This window comes from Temnothorax longispinosus, chromosome 1, assembly GCF_030848805.1.
Source record: "Temnothorax longispinosus isolate EJ_2023e chromosome 1, Tlon_JGU_v1, whole genome shotgun sequence".
In the NCBI taxonomy this organism is placed as follows: Eukaryota; Metazoa; Arthropoda; class Insecta; order Hymenoptera; family Formicidae; genus Temnothorax; species Temnothorax longispinosus.
The window spans coordinates 16515602-16534198 of NC_092358.1; the positions used below are offsets into that span (position 1 = coordinate 16515602).

General features: G+C 34.3%; 1 protein-coding gene and 1 long non-coding RNA gene across 8 annotated transcripts in view; one reads left to right on the top strand and one right to left on the bottom strand.

Moving 5' to 3' along the window:
• The window catches only part of LOC139812163 (uncharacterized), a 43539-nt gene extending 25006 nt beyond the window's left edge, over nucleotides 1–18533 (top strand). For 4 of the 7 annotated variants that reach the window (XR_011731821.1, XR_011731820.1, XR_011731826.1 and 1 more), the window contains 3 exons: nucleotides 16711–16874; nucleotides 17286–17488; nucleotides 17572–18533. This is a non-coding gene — a long non-coding RNA (uncharacterized lncRNA). Of the gene's footprint in view, nucleotides 1–16710; nucleotides 16875–16966; nucleotides 16993–17285; nucleotides 17489–17571 lie in introns of all 7 variants that reach the window. The other 3 variants (XR_011731823.1, XR_011731825.1, XR_011731824.1) reach the window with 3 other exon arrangements.
• Nucleotides 4636–10472, bottom strand: LOC139812142 (death-associated inhibitor of apoptosis 1-like). The gene is made up of 4 exons (XM_071776769.1): nucleotides 10009–10472; nucleotides 9640–9861; nucleotides 7837–8679; nucleotides 4636–7685 (listed from the first exon to the last, which is right to left on the bottom strand). Exons 1-4 carry the CDS (start codon nucleotides 10327–10329, stop codon nucleotides 7344–7346), a joined length of 1728 nt encoding a protein of 575 aa, XP_071632870.1. The 5' UTR covers nucleotides 10330–10472; the 3' UTR covers nucleotides 4636–7343.
• Nucleotides 18534–18597: the final 64 nt, after the last annotated feature.

Here is an 18597-nt window from a genome sequence, read left to right on the forward strand (position 1 = left end):
TGCCTGTTATGAACGTTCTCGGTAATGTCAATCTCGGGGTAGGATATACGACTCGGGACTCGGGTCAGAGAGAATAATCTTTATTGTCTTTTTGAGGAGACCGATAGCTTTCATGGTCTCTGCGTTACTGGTTTTGCCGGTTTTGGAATTTTTGGAGTCCGATATCTCTGGTATATACAGTATATACAGTATATATGGTATATATACTGGTGGTATATACTGGTATATACAGTAAATAAGTACGCTCTGAGACTAACATATCTGTAATCAGATTGACGAGACCTTTCGTTTGGTACCTACTTTATGACCAAAATCAAATGCGAAAAAAATGGGGCCATTTGCCTATGAACACTTGTTCTCACTCTTTAAGTTGATGACCTTTTTATAACTCGAAAATCAGCCAGCCTTCTATCCTATAGTTTATTTTGTACTGTTATTTTTTTTAATTTAGTTAATATTTTTTTCCATTAACACATTTGTTATACTGATTGTGCAGTAGAAAATCTGAAAAAATAAATGTTTTTAAAGAGTAAAGATAGTATATATTTTGAAATATATGTATTTTATGTAAACATAACATTTAAATTTATTTGCAGTTTATTTTAGAACATGCCAAAAAACACCGTTTCATAAGCTTTCCAAGAAAGTTAAAAGGCAGAAAGTGAATGTTGAAGTTGTAGAAAAACTCAATTCAACAGATTCTTTAATTGAATTCGATCAATCGCATATTCAGCAAGCACATGTTTCCGTTAAAAAAGCCAAAGTTCCGTAATACCAGATTTTCTTCATAATCAAAAAGAATCTGAGCTTTCTCATTATTCTTAACTTTTTCATCATTCTGAACTTCTTCACCATTCCGAATTTTCTAATAATTCTGATCATTTTGAGTAGGGAAGACCGGGGCAAACTTGACACTAGACTTTTTGCTAATTTAAATCTATCGCAGAAACTTGTTTTTCCTACTGTAAATGCGTCTTTATGTGCTAGTATTATCAACGGGATTTGATGACATTCTAAGTTATGGTGTAATTTTTAGCGCGACATAAGCGTTTTTGATGATGAAAATTAATTTTTTTGATCTCTCGAAAATTTCTACTCTTTCATCGAGCTTTACTCTTGCAAACCTATATGTAAGTGATTTTCATGGGAAATTTGATGCTCTATATGAATCCGATAATTGTTTTTGGATATTTTCAAAATTTTCATGTTTTTAAAGTGACAAAAGTGAAAAGCGACGTCCGGGGCAAAGTCAACACCACGCCGTTTCGTCGGCTCCCAGTAACAAACGATGCTTGTCATGCAGCCGTATGGCTCATGACAAATGTATGCGCACGTCCGATCGCGAGTTTACCTGCATTAATTGTTTTTCAGACATGATTTTAGATGAAGATAATTGAAAGTTCAACAATTTTTTATCTCATTATTTTAAATAATTGTTCTAGCTACTTTATTCCGAATTTTTGTACTTTTTAAGTACACAATAAACAATGTATTTTCATTTTCAGACAGCAAAAAATAAGTTCCAGATCAAATTGTGTCGATCAGATAAAGTGTTGAGTTTGCCCCGGCGGGGTGTCGAGTTTACCCCGGCATTTTTCAATTCGAAAATTTGTCTTTGCGTCACTTTTCCTTTCTTAGCGGCAAAACAAAGCGACGTACAGCAAAACTTTCTGAATCAATTTTGTACCTGAAGGAACACTCTTTAAATATATACCATTGAATTTGCCTAAGAATTTTAATTAAATATTAAAAATTGCCTTTAAAAAAATAGTGTCGAGTTAGCCCCGGTCTCCTCTACTCTGAACACTTTGCGAAAATAACGATAATTATAGAGATATATTTAACATTAACAGACACACCGGCAAACGAGGCTCATTCAGATGACAACGATAATAACTCTGAAAATTGCGAGAATAGTGATAAGAACAATGAGAACCAAAAGAACGATGAGGAAAAAAATTTCCCATAAAGATATTTTATAAATTTATAAATTCACATTGTATAACATTTACTGTAATTAATATATAATTAATTATTTTATTGCCACCGTTAGATTTTATAAATGTCTTATAATTTTTTATAAATATAAAGATTTTTTTTAACATATGTATAAAATAATTTATCAATAAATCAATAAAATTGTAAATCAATAAAAAATTATAGGTGTTTTTTATAATTTAATGCTTTTAATTTTCCCTAAAAAAGTATATTTTTGTATTTATTAATGGCTACGTAACATGGCTTGCTGCAATTTGGCGTCAACCTATGTCATCAAGATTTGCTCTGTATTTGGTGCCAATTTGCTGTTAAGTATTGTTCTCAAATCTTGTTTGATATTTGATATCAATTTGGCGTCGGGTTTTGTCAACAAACTTTGATAGCAATTTGTCAACAATTTGCAATTAGATTGCTGGCAAGCTTTGCTCGGTATTTGGTGTCAATTTGGCGTCAAGTTCTTTCGTCAAGGTTTGCTCGCAATTTGGCACAAATTTACTGTCGAGCTTTTGTTGGCAAGCCTTGTTCACAATATGGCGCAAATTTGCTGTTGAACTTTTGCTGCCCTGTTTTGCTCGATATTTGGCGTCAATTTGGTGTCAAGTCATGTACACAAGCTTTGCTAGCAAAACACAAACGTATTGCAGACACAGATCGCACCGGATTTGTTGACAAGTTTTGCGCGTATTTGGTGTCAATTTGTTTACAATTTGCTGACAAATTGTTTACTAGGGAGTTACTAAAATGATCGAAAACATTTATTTAAATATACCACTATATATTGAACACAGTACCATTGCGGTCGACAAAAACACTTAAAGAGTTTCTAAAATGATCGAAAACATATATCATCAAACTATTCCCAAATCTGAGTTTATTGCTAACAGTAAAACAATTACGATAATTAATTTAGACCAGCCGTTGGCGCTGAGCACTAAGTTCCGTCATCTGATCGTCTATATACGAATTAGTTGCTCGCATGATTATAGTATTAAAATAATCCTGAGACATTGTACTTTAAGAAAATACCACGATTCGAATTTAGTGCTAACTAGATAGCGTTGAAATTAATTAGTTTATCCGCGAAGCGCGCGCTCCATTGATTAATTAATTAATTTCAACACTAAGCAGCTAGCACTAAATTCGAATCGTGATATTTTTTTAATGTACAATGTCTGAGAATTATTTTAATACTATAATCAGCGAGCAACTAATTCGTAGACGATCAGATGACGGAACTTAGTGCTCAGCCCCAACGGCTGGTCTAAGTTAATTATCGTAATTGTTTTACTGTTAGCAATAAATTCAGATTTGGGAATATTTTGATGATATATGTTTTCGATCATTTTAGTAACTCTTTAAGTATTTTTGTCGACCGCAATGGTACTGTGTTCAATATATAGTGGTATATTTAAATGAATGTTATAATCTGTCAATATTTTATCGTTATTTTAGAGTACTTAATTAGCACTTAATTAGCACTAAATTATAGTGTACTTGTCTTCTCTATAGGACTATTTTCTGATATGGGGGGGTCCAGCTTAATGGCAAGCTGGACCCCCCCCATTTTTAACGCAATTTCCTGCTATAAACGGGATAAATCAGTTTCAGGTTTGATCGCCCATAAAATATTAGACATCTACACTGGATTCGTGTTCAGCATGCATTACTCTTTATAATCAGCATGCATTTATAATCACGTACCTCGAGATTTGGAGAGCAAATATTATTGCAGATATTACAAAATTTCCACACGCAGACAATTTCACTTTTCACCACAAAAACACGTTTGCCCTCGTAAAAATCATAACACGGCAGGTCACCCTCCGAAACTCCGTTGGTCACATGGGTACCATAAGCAACGTTTACAATGTTAATAGCGAGTTCGCACAATATACAGGTTCCGAGATATTTGATTAGATGGATTTACCCCGTAGACGTTTTAGCCCCGGTCTCCCCTACTCGAGATGTTGAAATCTCGATAACGAGTGAACGGATCAAGTTCTAAGTAGGCTTGATATATTGAACCGGGGAGGATAAAATGTGTGGATAGCAAAACGCGCTTTACGCGGTGGAGAAGCGGGAAAGAGGTGCGAGTGGTGGAGGAGAAAAGAAAATAATAGTTCCCTGTAGGCACCGGGGCGGCTGCCCTCCCTTCGTTACCGCCGGATATTTCTTTCTCTGGCAGTCTGATAAGCGGAAAATTTTCATTCCGCGTGTACGCACCGTACCTCGCGGCACCGGCTACTCTCGCTCGAGATATTAATTCTTAATCTGTTATCCCGGTGAGATTCTCCGGCAGATCGATCTCGCGGCCAAGATTTGCTTCGTGCGGCGCGACACGGTCTATTAAATCTCGTCAACCGCCTCGCGAGAATCGGCGACGGTGTCCTGATTCTAATAAGTATATTTCACGCATCTGGTGCATCTCGGTCACCATCGGAATGAACCGGATCGGTGTCGTAAATAATAATAACGTGGATGAAATGGCTATATTCTTTTTTATTCGGTTTTTGTCTTTCTTCTCTCTCTTTCTTTCTTTCTTTTTTTCAAAATTATCATCCGTTTTTTAATGTATATATGGAAACAGGTCCATTTCTTGAAAAAAAAAAACAAGCTCAAGTTTTTGTGAAATGTTTGTATTTTCGCTTGACGTGACACACATATATCATATAATATGACATTATTGTACATATTTATATGGCTTTGTGACAATTGTGTGTTCGTGTGCGTGTAAAGAATGATTATAACAGTCTGTTAACATTGCCATGATGAACGATTCTTCGTGTATCATCTTCATTTTAATAACGATATAGTTCCTAGTCATAAAACTATATATTTTTGTTTACATAAATAAAACGGTAGCCAACTTATTGTTCGATATACACGGTATATCGTATATTATCACAGAAAGGAAACCTTATTTTTTTGTATTTTGTGAAGCTGTGATATATACACGTTTGTAGGACATATGTATAGCGTATCAATTTTTCAAGTTGTATTCTAAGTTAGGTATAGGAATGCTTAGGAGAAATAGAATATCTAGAGTTACTCGGTTATCAAGTAAAGATCCGGTATAAAGTCCGAACATGATATAATGATTTTTGAGAAGAAAAGATATTTTACCGTAAAACAAAAAGTTCCAAGATAATTGGGTAAACAAACCATTTCCATTTTTTGGACGATGGAAATTCAAATAGCAAGAAGTTGAATATATTCTTAAATAAATATAAAAGTGCAACATAATGTTTATAAATAGTGTCACGTTTATTACAAAAGTAGATGTAAGTAGTAGAACAGTCGTGTTTCTTACAATGATATAGGAAAGTTTATAAAGTGACCTAGAAATTCCTGGAAACGACTCTAACATATAATATACAATCAATGTTTTTTGTGTTCTTCAGCAATTGCTCGTATTTACTCGAGTACCACAAGGCGAATGGAATGATCAGGGAAGATAGAGTCATCACGGCAAACGCGGCCCAATCGATCTATGAAACATAACAAAACGGGATTATAAGGCAATAAAATTTAACTCTACAGTATATACATGGACTATCTAATTTTAAACTGAGACTTTAGGCAATAATTATTGTAATTTTGTTATAAAGGAAACGATACATATATAACTGAAATAGAATAATTATAATCTTACTCGGAAAGAAAAAAAATAAGACTAAATATCGTGTTATAAATTAAGAAAATAATGCACAAACAAGTAGCACAGTTATAATGTGTACATACTGTAATATTCGCGGCTATATAACTCTGATGATCACTGGCGATCATTGAAGTCTATTGCCATAAATAGTACTCTCTCGCTATCTCCGGTGGCTCCGCGGTTACATGGCTTCGTTACATTATCGTTACATCAACTTTTTACAGATGCAGATCACGTTCAATGTATTATAACTTTAATCACCCATGTCGTGGCGTCGCATTAATTTTTAATCATAAAATTTTCGATGACGAAAATCTTTATGGCGATAGACTTCAATGATCGCCAGTGATCATCAGAGTTATAGCCGCGAATATTACAGTATGTACACATTATAACTGTGCTACTTGTTTGTGCATTATTTTCTTAATTTATAACACGATATTTAATCTTATTTTTTTCTTTCCGAGTAAGATTATAATTATTCTATTTCAGTTATATGTATCGTTTCTTTTAATAACAAAATTACAATAATTATTGTCTAAAGTCTCAGTTTAAAATTAGATAAATCCATGTATATGCTGTAGAGTTAAATTTTATTGCCTTATAATCCCGTTTTGTTGTTTCATAGGTCGATTGGACCGCGTTCGCCGTGATGACTCTACTTCCCTGCTCATTCCATTCGCCTTGTGGTACTCGAGTAAATACGAGAAATTACTGAAGAACACAAAAAACATTGATTGTATATTATATGTTAGAGTCGTTTCCAGGAATTTCTAGGTCACTTTATAAACTTTCCTATATCATTGTAAGAAACACGACTGTTCTACTACTTACATCTACTTTTGTAATAAACGTGACACTATTTATAAACATTATGTTGCACTTTTTTATTTATTTAAGAATTCAACTTCTTGCTATTTGAATTTCCATCGTCCAAAGAATGGAAATGGTTTATTTACCCACTTATATTGGACTTTTTGTTTTACGATAAAATATATAGATATATAATACATGTCACTTGGGCGAAATTATACAGGCGAAATCATAAACTAAATGTTGAGATATTCGTAACTTACACACATTCTTATGTATATGTACGGTCTTATTCATCATTACTCATCATATAATACTAATGACTAAACTTCATGTCGTGTTGCTATTTGTACTCGTCCAATGGTACCGCTTTATTTTTATTTTACATCACAGTTTTTTTCCAGCAAATATGAAATTGGGTGAACAATATAAACTTGAAAACGTTCAAACAGCAACATTCCGTTGCAGGTACAATCCATCTTTTCTGATTTTAACGACTTCCTGTATTTGCATCGTTCAATAGTTAAATACGAAAATGTGTGATATGCCATGTGTTTTACACACCGACTAACAATTTTGCAACATCAATTATATAGCCACATATATGTATATATATTTGAATATAGGAACAACTATACTTCTTGTATAACGATTACAAAGTACATTCACGATTTGTTAGTATTAAAGCAGAAAATGAGGTAGAATTGTGGTCTCAGTAGAAAATCCTTTCTATTGAGAATCACGACAACCGTGAAGTTAACCAGAGTTTCAACATTTTACAGTTTGTACCTGCTGATCGGTATGCTACATGAGTCCTGTCATTCAATTTTGTTTGAAAGTATCAAGACTTTATAATGCTGATAAGTAAAAAATTTTACACCAGAATCCAATTTAGAAGTATATTACGGCCGATGAACACACGTTCAACATTATGACATACGCCGCATATTTTCATATCGAGCATATTTTTCGTGCACTCCGCACACGTCAATAAATAGCTGCACCGTCTGCACGGCATAAATAAGATTTTTTCTCTACTATAGCAAATTTTGCATGATCTTTCATCCTCGTCGCATGGCTTGTCACCTTGGACAAATTGTTTTTTGCTGCTAGCCTCTCCTGATATGGCACTTAATTCTGCAGCAGCAAAACTCTCAGCATCAATATCTTCCTCAATTTTCTCGCCGAATTTATTAATTGCAGATAATATGTTATCCTAAAAAAATAAGTAAATAAATAACTTAAAATTAATGTTATTATATTCAACACAATTATCTCATTATTTTTTAAATCGATGGGAATATTTATTACAAATATACAAATTGTACAATTCTAATATAACAATATATATTTTGTTAAATACTCACTGCTCCAATATCCGTTCTCCCAGTAATGCTGCTTACAAATTCCGTCCCTCTAGTTAAAATCACATAAGGACAATATGTGGAATAGTTAATGTGCCTTACCCACGGATCATCTTCTGGCTCCCAATACCTTAATCCTCCACCACAGTGATGGCACAATGTTTGATCGCCACTTCCCGTGTAATAGAAACCAGCAGTTGCTAGTGTCTCTTTAGTTTGCGATATTTCTTTAGGCCATCTGTCGAACGAGGCTAATCTCGCAGCATAACTGGCATATTCAGGATGCTTCGGTCTTGAGGCCATCCCTCTCGCTATTCTTGCAGCAAAACTGACATATTTCGATCTTGAGGCCATCCCTCTCAATTTATAAATCACTCTTTCTTCAAAGTAAGCCTTGTTATATATTCCACATACATCCACTCCTTTAGGCACAAATGCCGGAATCATGTTAGGATCTGTACCGATCGGCACGTTGCCGCACGGAATATTATGAATAAACCGACACTCCCGAGACCATCGTTGATGATAGGCCAACGGATTGTCATCCACCTGCCATATGCCATATATTTCTATTGGACATTCGAAACATTTCACCTTGTCGCTCTCTCCAGTATAATAAAACCCAGCCGCCGCGAGTTTCTCTGGCTTTATCCATAAACCGCTTGTCCATGGCCAATTTTTGAAACTTTCCAACCGGGTGGACTCAAATCGATAATCGGCATATGTTTCGTCGAAAAATAAGTGAGACGTTATTGGTGAACTGGGTGGCAAATGACATTGAGGAATCGCGTAGTGTTCGACGCATTCAGTCATTTTCTTAATGTTTGTAAGGATGCCCTTGTGAACCTGTAAAGAAGAAATAAATATCAATAGATACTTAAATTTAAATATAATAACAATTTGTCAAAAATTTTACTCAATGTATACTTAATAAACGATATAAACAATAAATACATTATCATTTAATTAATATTTAATTCAATATCCAGCATATATAATTGCTGTTTAAAAAATATGTCACTATTGCAAATTACATAAAGCTTTTAAAAATGAGGTAACAAAATTTAATTTGATGTGATTTTATAGTTATTTATCTCCTTCCAAACCAATATTCTTATCTAAAACACCAAACTCTTACTTTTAGGAATAATCCTAACACTTTAAATGTCTCATTTTGTATACATTGACGATAATAAAAGTATAAAGCGTGTTGTTTTTATATTTGTTTTTAATTTTATATTTAAATTATTATTTTAAACATTAAAATGTAATTTCTGTACTCGTCTAATAAAGTTATTTACGTTTAAGAAGATTAAGAAAGTATTATATACAGAGGATAGATAAAATAACGTGAACACTTTGTAGTGTATTTCCCAGTTCGTATATGTTCACCATTATTTTGTCCGTTCCCTGTATGTGTGTATGTGTACACTGCCCGTCAACGATTCCTTTCCTGATGTAAGGGGGGAAACCCCAAAGTTCTAGTGATTTTAATAGAAGTAACCAACAGCGTCTCTAGGCTTCTATGTTCCCCGCCTCTTATTTCAGGAAAGGACGGATCGTTGACGCGTAGCGTACATACATACACACGGAATCTTTTATCAGTCTTTATAATGGTGATAAGTAAAAAATGGTATAGCAGAATCCGCGAATTATTTATCACATGGATAAAGACACTATGAGATGTACAATTGTATAGTATGTTCAACAGGCTTATGACATGATTATTACGTGGCATATTTTCATATTTTTCACACACTCCGCACACTCCAATAAATGTCCGCACGATATGAATAAGATCCGTACTTCTCTACTGTAGCAAATTTTGCATGGCTCCATGTCGCATGGCTTGTTACCCTGGACAGTTTGTTGTTCGCTGCTAACTTCTCCTGATACGGCACTTACTTCTGCAGTATTAGTTTCTTCAGAATAGATCGAGTTTTGAGAGCTTCCGCTAGCAATACTCTCAGCATCAATATTTTTCTCAATTTTCTCGTGTAATTTATTAACTGCAGATAATATGTTTTCCTAAAAAAATAAATAGATAAATAACTTAAAATTAATGTTATTATATTCAACACAATTATTTCATTATTTTTTATTTAAATGGGAATATTTATTATGAATATACAAATTATACAATTCTAATAACAATATATTTTGTTAAATACTCACTGCTCGGATCGTTCTCCAGGACTGCTCCTGTCCATTTACTTCCTGTACAAATTCCACCCCTTTAGTTAAATACACATAAGGACAATATGTGGAATACTCAGCGACCTCAGCGTGCTTTACCCAGGGATCATCTTCTGACTCCCAATCCCTTAATCCTTTACCACAGTGACAGCACAATGTTTGATAGCCACTTCCCGTGTAATAGAAACCAGCAGTTGCTGGTGTCTCTTTAGTTTGCGACTTTTCTTTAGGCCATCCGTCGAACGAGGCTAATCTCGCAGCATAACTGGCATATTCGGGATGCTTCGGTCTTAAGGCCATCCCTATCGCTATTCTCGCCTCACAACTGACATGTTCGGGACGCTTCGGTCTTGAATTAAGCCATCCCTCTCAATTTACAAATCATTAATCCTTCAAAGTAAGCGGACTTAAACATTGGACGTGATAAAAGACATGCCATATTGTTCTTAGGCTCAAATGCCGGAATCGTGTTAGGATCTGTACCGATCGGCACGTTGCCGCACGGAATATTATAAATAAACCGACACAACCGACGACCCCGAGACCATCGTTGATGATAGACCATCGGATTGTCATCCACCTGCCATTTGCCATATATTTCTATTGAACATTCGAAACATTGTATCTTGTCGCTCTCTCCAGTATAATAAAACCCAGCTGCCGCGAGTTTCTCTGGCTTTATCCATAAACCGCTTATCCATGGCCAATTTTTGAAACTTTCCAACCGGGTGGACTCAAATCGATAATCGTAAAATAAATAATTGCTATATCTTTCTTCGAAAAATAAGTGAGACTTTATTGGTGAACTGGGTGAACTGGGTGGCAAACGATTTTGAGGAATCGCATAGTGTTTGATCCAATCAGTCATTTTCTTAATATGTTCTTTTAGAGATACCATTATGAACCTGTAAAGAAAAAATAAATATCAATAGATGCTTAAATTTAAATGAAATAACAATTTGTCAACAATTTTACTCAATGTATACTTAACAAATGATATAAACAAGAAATACATTATCATTTAATTAATATTTAATACAATATCCAGCATACATAGGCAATATCGGATTCTCTTATTTTAACAAACATGTCTAAACAGCCAGGTAACTTGTCAGGAACAGATTCCTGTAAAGTCTTTGCTATAAATTGTGTCAGCAGAATGGCCACAGATTTGAAACAGAATCTGACATATATGATATTGTTGGTAACACGCTGGCAGATATATAGCAAAGTTTATCAACCAGATATGAGTGCAAAAATCAAACAAGCTGACATACTTGTTACACTATTTGACGCAGAGTGGCAGAAAAAATTGAGTGGAATCTGCGTTTGCGTCACACCTGTTGAGCTGGCCCCTCCATCTTGCAGAAATTAAAAAACAAATAACGCAAAATTAGAAGCTATTTATGACTTTTCATATCCCGCAGATTAAAAATTTTGAGCTCGTCAGACTAAACAGGAATTTAATATTTTTTGTGGGGGGGCTGAGTCAACGTTGACTCAGCCTCTCACTACTTAAAAATAGAGATATTGAATCGATCTTTGCGGCAGAATTAGGAGCTATTTATGAGCTTTTGAAGTGATATAGTTTCGATTTTTGAGCTCATCCCCTTAACCCCCAAACAATCCTTTAATTGATTCAACTCAAGAAAAAAATGTTGAGAAAAATTAAAATATATTTTATCGCGGATACCTTGTAGCTCAATAATCAAAACGCGCGTATTTTAAGAGTTTATTCTTAGAATTTATACGCTATACAAGTTATATCCGCGATACAATATATTTTAATTTTTCTCAACATTTTTCTCTTGAGTTGAATCAATTAAAGGGTTGTTTGGGAGTTAAGGGGATGAGCTCAAAAATCAAAACTATATCACTTCAAAAGCTCATAAATAGCTCCTAATTCTGCCGCAAAAATCGATTCAATATCTCTATTTTTAAGTAGTGGGGGGGGCTGAGTCAACGTTGACTCAGCCCCCCCCACAAAAAATATTAAATTCCTGTTCAGTGTGACGAGCTCAAAATTTTTAATCTGCGGGATATGAAAGCTCATAAATAACTTGTAATTTTGCGCTATTTGTTTTTTAATTTCTGCAAGGTGGAGGGGGCCAGCTCAACAAGGGTGTTTGCGTCTGCCGATAGTCCGATAGTCAGATTATGTTGGCAAAATTCTTAACGCGTCACCTGTCCTACATTGAACTTTCGGTACAGGCTGCGTGGGCCGCCTCCTATCGTCGAAATTAATAATTTTGCTTACAACATATATTTACAAGACTATAAATTCATTATTATAGAAAATAATACTTGAGAAAAAGATGTAACAATGTTGCCACGACAATGGTAACTACATTATACATAATATTTAAACATTATATAATACATAATTTTGAAATATTCTTATAAAATATCGTATGGTAATTTTTATGAAATATTTTATGATGTTACACATAATAACGAAGATATCAAATTGCCTGAATGGAAAGTTCAACGTGGGATCATGGCGGATTCATGCGTGAGGCCACGTGAGGCGCACGTGGCAAGAAGCGTTATATAGATACAATTGACGCCAATTTTCCAGAGATTTCCGATCGAATGCTGACATACAGTGGACACTGCGGAGTTCGTTTACCGAATGAAACTGCACAAATGTGTGTGCGGTAGGTACTATACGCGAATACAATGTCGACGAGCACGTGGTGTATTAGCGAGCAAAACAATATGTAAGAATGAGTTTTAACTGTTATTTTTAGCGACGCTATTTTTCCCTGTGTGGAAAACACTACATTGCCGCTCGCCTGATATATTTTATATTAACGCGAACGAAATAAGAGAAGGAAAAAAAAGACCGAAAAAACTTACATCTAACGTTCCGCATCGACAAACCGGGACTGCCGGAAGCGATCTCGTGCCTCCAATGCCTCGTGGCCCTCGTGGTCGACTGAGAACTCTGAGAAGTGAGAAGTGGGAAGTGGTCGACACCGCCGTAGAGTTAGCAGACAAATTGAATATTTTGGAATTATTCTTTTTCATATAATTTGGGAATCATTTGGGGAAGTTTGGGAAAATTGTTTAAACATTTGGGAAAGAATAGATTTTTTGTTATTAACAAAATTTATCGAGCGTCAAGTTAGCAGATATAGTGACTATGTTTAATGTTTATTATAAATGGAATCGATTGAAAATCATTTGGGAATGACATCTTCATTGTAATTTTTATTTGGGAAAAGTCGGTTTTTTTGTAATTTAAATAAATCTTTGTATTAATGTTCTTTTTCGCTGCACTTCTGCACTAGTACAACAAGTGAACTTATTGCACTAGTTCAGAAGTGTAGCGAAAAAGAACAGACCATTATCGGCAGTAATGTAAAAATTACATATTTTTCGGAGGAGCAGCGAGTTGCTTACGTCGAGACCGTCGAGTAGACCTCGACATGACAACATACTCCGAAAAGAAAATTTGTAGATGTTATTTTCTTCGGTAAACATTCCGTTTAGGGGACCCACCTCCGATGGCCTTGACCTTGATATATGTTGTCAAGGTCACCCTTCTGAGTGACCTTCAGAAGGTTTTAGTCGGGGGTCGCTTTTTATTAAAAAGTTATTAACAAAAAAAGTTTGGAAAATATAGCAGCTATTTTGAGTATTGGAAGGCATAAATGACTAATATATATGTCGAAATAGTTCACGCATACACTTTTCACGCGAACCGAGGTTTACCCACACCCCCCCTGCTTTCGGGGGAGGTGCGGTAGCCCCGAAATAGTTTACGCATACACTTTTCACGCGAACCGAGGTTCACCCACACCCCCCCTGCTTTCGGGGGAGGTGCGGTAGCCCCGAAATAGTTTACGCATGGGTTAGCTGACGCGGTTTAAACAATTAAATACTGTTAAAGCGCGTCATCTAACCTATATAGATTAGTGACGCGTTTTAAACAGTTAAATACTGTTAAGGTTATTCTACATAGAAGTCGTAGTCGTGAGTTGTAAGAAATTGACCAATCACATTCGAAGTTAAGGAGAATATTCAATCTGTGATTGGTCAATTTCTTACAACTCACGACTACAACTTCTATGTAGAATAACCTTTAAAGCGCGTCATCTAACCTATATGTAGATTAGATGACGCGATTTAAAAGTATTTAACTGTTTAAAGCGCGTCACTAATCTACAAAAACAGGGGGTGGGGGTGAACCTAGGTTCGCGTGGAAAGTATGCGTGAATTATTTCGACATATTTATTAGCCATTTATGCCTTCCAATACTCAAAATAGCTGCTATATTTTCCGAACTTTTTTTGTTTATAACTTTTTAATTAAAAGCGACTCCCGACTAAAACCTTCTGAAGGTCACTCAGGAGGGTGACCTTGACAACATATGTCAAGATCAAAGCCATCGGAGGTGGGTCCTCTATATAAACAGGATGTTTACCAAAATTTAATAAAATCTATGCATTAACACAAAATACTTCTCAGTAGAACGCTAACAGAAGTATAACAGAATCTGCTAACACAATCTAAATAAATAATAAATGCTAACACAATATAAATAAATGCTCGTTATTAATTCTCATTCTCTCTTACATTTTGTTTCTTTTTTATTCTATTTTTCATATATTTATTCACACTCTCGCTTGCTCGCACGTTTGTCTCAAATAAGATACACTGAAACAACGAGAAAAGAAGATAGATTCTTATTATTAGTGATAAATGTAACCGCGTGACGGAAAAGGAATTCTTCTTTCAACTCAATGGATTTCCGACTCATGCGAGTCAGTTACCACGATTATGGAAAAGGAAATAAAGGAATTACTCTGTTTTTATAAGATATAAATAATGTATATATAAAGAAAATAACATCTACAAATTTTCTTTTCGGAGTATGTTGTCATGTCGAGGTCTACTCGACGGTCTCGACGTAAGCAACTTGCTGCTCCTCCGAAAAATATGTAATTTTCACACTACTGCCGATAACGGTCTGTTCTTTTTCGCTACACTTCTGAACTAGTGCAATAAGTTCACTTGTTGTTCTAGTGCAGAAGTGCAGCGAAAAAGAACATTAATACAAAGATTTATTTAAATTACAAAAAAACCGACTTTTCCCAAATAAAAATTACAATGAAGATGTTATCCCCAAATGATTTCCAATCGATTCCATTTATAATAAACATTAAACATAGTCACTATCTGCTAACTTGACGCTCGATAAATTTTGTTAATAACAAAAAATCTATTTTTTCCCAAATGTTTAAACAATTTTCCCAAACTTCCCCAAATGATTCCCAAATTATATGAAAAAGAATAATTCCAAAACATTCAATTTGTCTGCTAACTCTACAACGGTGAGATATTTTATTACTTTTATCAACAGACTTAGAGCCAATCATTATAACCTGGGAGCTTCCCTTAAGAGAAAAGGTTATGTCGACAGTGAGAGATGCGAGTGTGGCTGTGAATGCGAAGATATTCATCATTTAAGGAGGCTCTTACCCGGCTGCTCTAATCAATGTAGCAACTGAAAAATTATCATTAATAATTGGTTATAAAATTATCGGAAAATTAAATAAAAAAATAAATGATGATTTTTACATAGTGTAAGAGTAAGTTATATGTTCTATTAGTGTAAATATTAAAATTTATACAATAAGTCAGTTGACTACGTCAGTGCTAAAGAGCAGAATAATAACATGCGCGTGTTACAACGTCGTCTGTAGCAGTCTGCAGCTAAAGTGAGGTGTAGCCGTGTAGCGTTGTAGCGATTGATGCGATGAAGAGATGGAGCCAAAAGAAAGATATAACGTGAGAATGCTGAGAGGGAAAATGAAAGGAAAATTCTCGAAAATAAAGGTTGCAATGTCAATGCGCGAGAGAATAATTATGCCGCTACCATACAGCGCAGAGAAAAGACATGTGCAAGTGAGGTTAGAAACTTCGCGCGATTTTGACACTCGGAAGATCATTCGCCTAACCTGTCGTACGTCATATTAAAACTACAATATCTTTTATAACTCATCGTCAACACCAAGTTTTCTTCTTATCATTAGAAAGATTATTATTTTAACTACAATTCCTTAGTTTTTTGTTTACCTGGCTCGCAAACTTGCCAAGAAAATACATCACTTCCGATAAAAATTTTAGTGTTTACCATATGCCCTGTGTTAAAAATGCGAATTTCAATACTGATATTTTTTAAATTTTTATCGTCAACCTATGCTAAAGTTTTGGGCATCGGTTCGTTGTGGTTCACTTTACAACATAATTTAATTTCATAAAGATCTGTCGTTTTATGATCGAGGTAAGAGCCTCCTTAATGTTGTGATGTTGTAAATACGACGAGCGAAGAGCCACTTTGGACCTTGAACTGAGAGAAGCCGGTTTTACCGAAGAAATCGACATTTACCGTCTCATACAAACAAAAAACTGGGACATTTTGTATAGGATTTTCAAATTTGTCAGATCTACGGGCAAAGTTATATAACGCTAGATACAAATAATTTTTTCAGTAGTATATAGTTTTTAATTATTCAGTCTTATGGATTAAGTGATTTAGTGTTAGAGCCACAAAATCTTTTAGGTTTAGATTATATGTGCCAATTTCCATGAGTGAATAAGGCACCTAACCGTCCTCACCCGAGGACACCATAGAAAAAACCCCCATTATAAATACGTATGTTTTATTTACAGAAAAAAAAATATGACGGATTGCAGTGCGGATTATTGTACGAACTCATCGAGCAAAGGCTTCCAAATGTGTAGATTTCCCACAAGAAGAGAAAAGAAGAAAACTGTGGATCGCTAATGTTAACCGTGCAGACTGGGTTCCTGGAGTGAGTTCGACATTGTGTTCAGTAAGTATGGTACAAACATAATATATTTATTTGACTTATGTCCATTTTTACCAATATAGATTAATTTTAATCACGGTTTAATCTTTTTCTAGTTCTTAAAATTAGAGAAAGATAAAAGGTAAGTTAAGCCAAAGTCAAAGTTAATCTGCATTGGTAGAAATGGATATTAATGATAAGAAAAAGTTTTAAAATAAATTTTGCTTATTTAAAAGTTAATGTTCTTTGCATTTTTTAAAAAAGATCACTATAAGTATTAATTACTACTTATCATTTTTACTATTAACTATTACTTATTATTTTTAAGGACTAAATAGAATTAACAAAAATAACAAAGTTTTAATACACAAAAATAATCTATATTTTATTGTTATTTCTTATTTTTCTAATTAAATTGCTCAATTTTTTTTTCAGATTCATTTCTCAGATGAGATGTGGGAAAAAACACGGGGAGGTAAACGCCGCTTGAAATCTACAGCAGTTCCAACTATTTTTGGTGATCGTCTGATACCAGTAAATACATCTGAAGAAGATGATAAATCAAGGAATATTCCTGCTCATGAAAATTTTAATGAAACATCCGCAAGAAGCACAGGAAGAAATACCCGTAAATAATGGTAAGATCTCATTACATTATAGTAGTACATTTATTAGTGGTAATATAAAAATAATTAAACTGATCTGTTCCAATTTGAAACAGGTAAAAACGTGGATTATTCCCGCGGAATTTGATCACGCCGAGGCGGAGTCGAGGCACTTGATTTACGAAGCGGACACCGATGCGAATCACAAGCTGACGAAGAACGAGATTTTGGAGAAATACGACATCTTTGTCGGATCTCAGGCGACGGACTTCGGAGAGGCGTTAGCGAGGCACGATGAGTTTTAACGAGGTGCAATCTCATAAGAAAAAGAAATTACTAACGAACAAATTACTTATAATACTTAAAGCTATTTAAGATCTAGTTTATCTACGAAAAAGAATATTTATCTACTTGCGCGCCTTAATAAATAGATGTGTTATATATCAGTGGGTATTCACATAATTGATACAGTAGATAGAAGGAATGCATGAAATGCTATAACTGCCAAAAATTGTGACTGAAGGATATAATATCGAAGTGTGTGCCTGTAAATCTAAAAACAACTCTATGCCCTGCAACTCAACAGTAAGAAATACACATTCACTGTTAATTATTCCTGTAGCTACAGTCGTTTCGCTGTTTATGTATAAAATTTTTGAAATTCCCTGACACTTTCGGCTTATTCTATTTCTTCGATATGAATAATTGTACAAATTATGTATATTTGATATTTATTACAATTTATGTGTGCAACTATTAATCAAGCGTATATCTTTTTACAATTTTGTAGAACGCGCAATATGTATTTAAATTACATACAGAGACCAGTAAATCATGTAATATATAATGCAATTAAATAAATAAATACTCATGTATATGAAAATATGAGGAGAGAAAAAGATAATATAAACTCTGAAATAACAATAACATATAGGTACGTAACAAAATTGACTAATTGTAAGAATAATTCAATGTTATATTCAATTCAAAATATAATATGTTTCTTCAGAAGAGAAATATTTCATCATTTCACATATTCAAAGAATGTTCGACCTTAATATATACATATTTTATTACGTATGGAAGTATTACAAATTAGAATTTCGTACATCATCTTACATTTCAAAGGAAAAAAAAGTTCA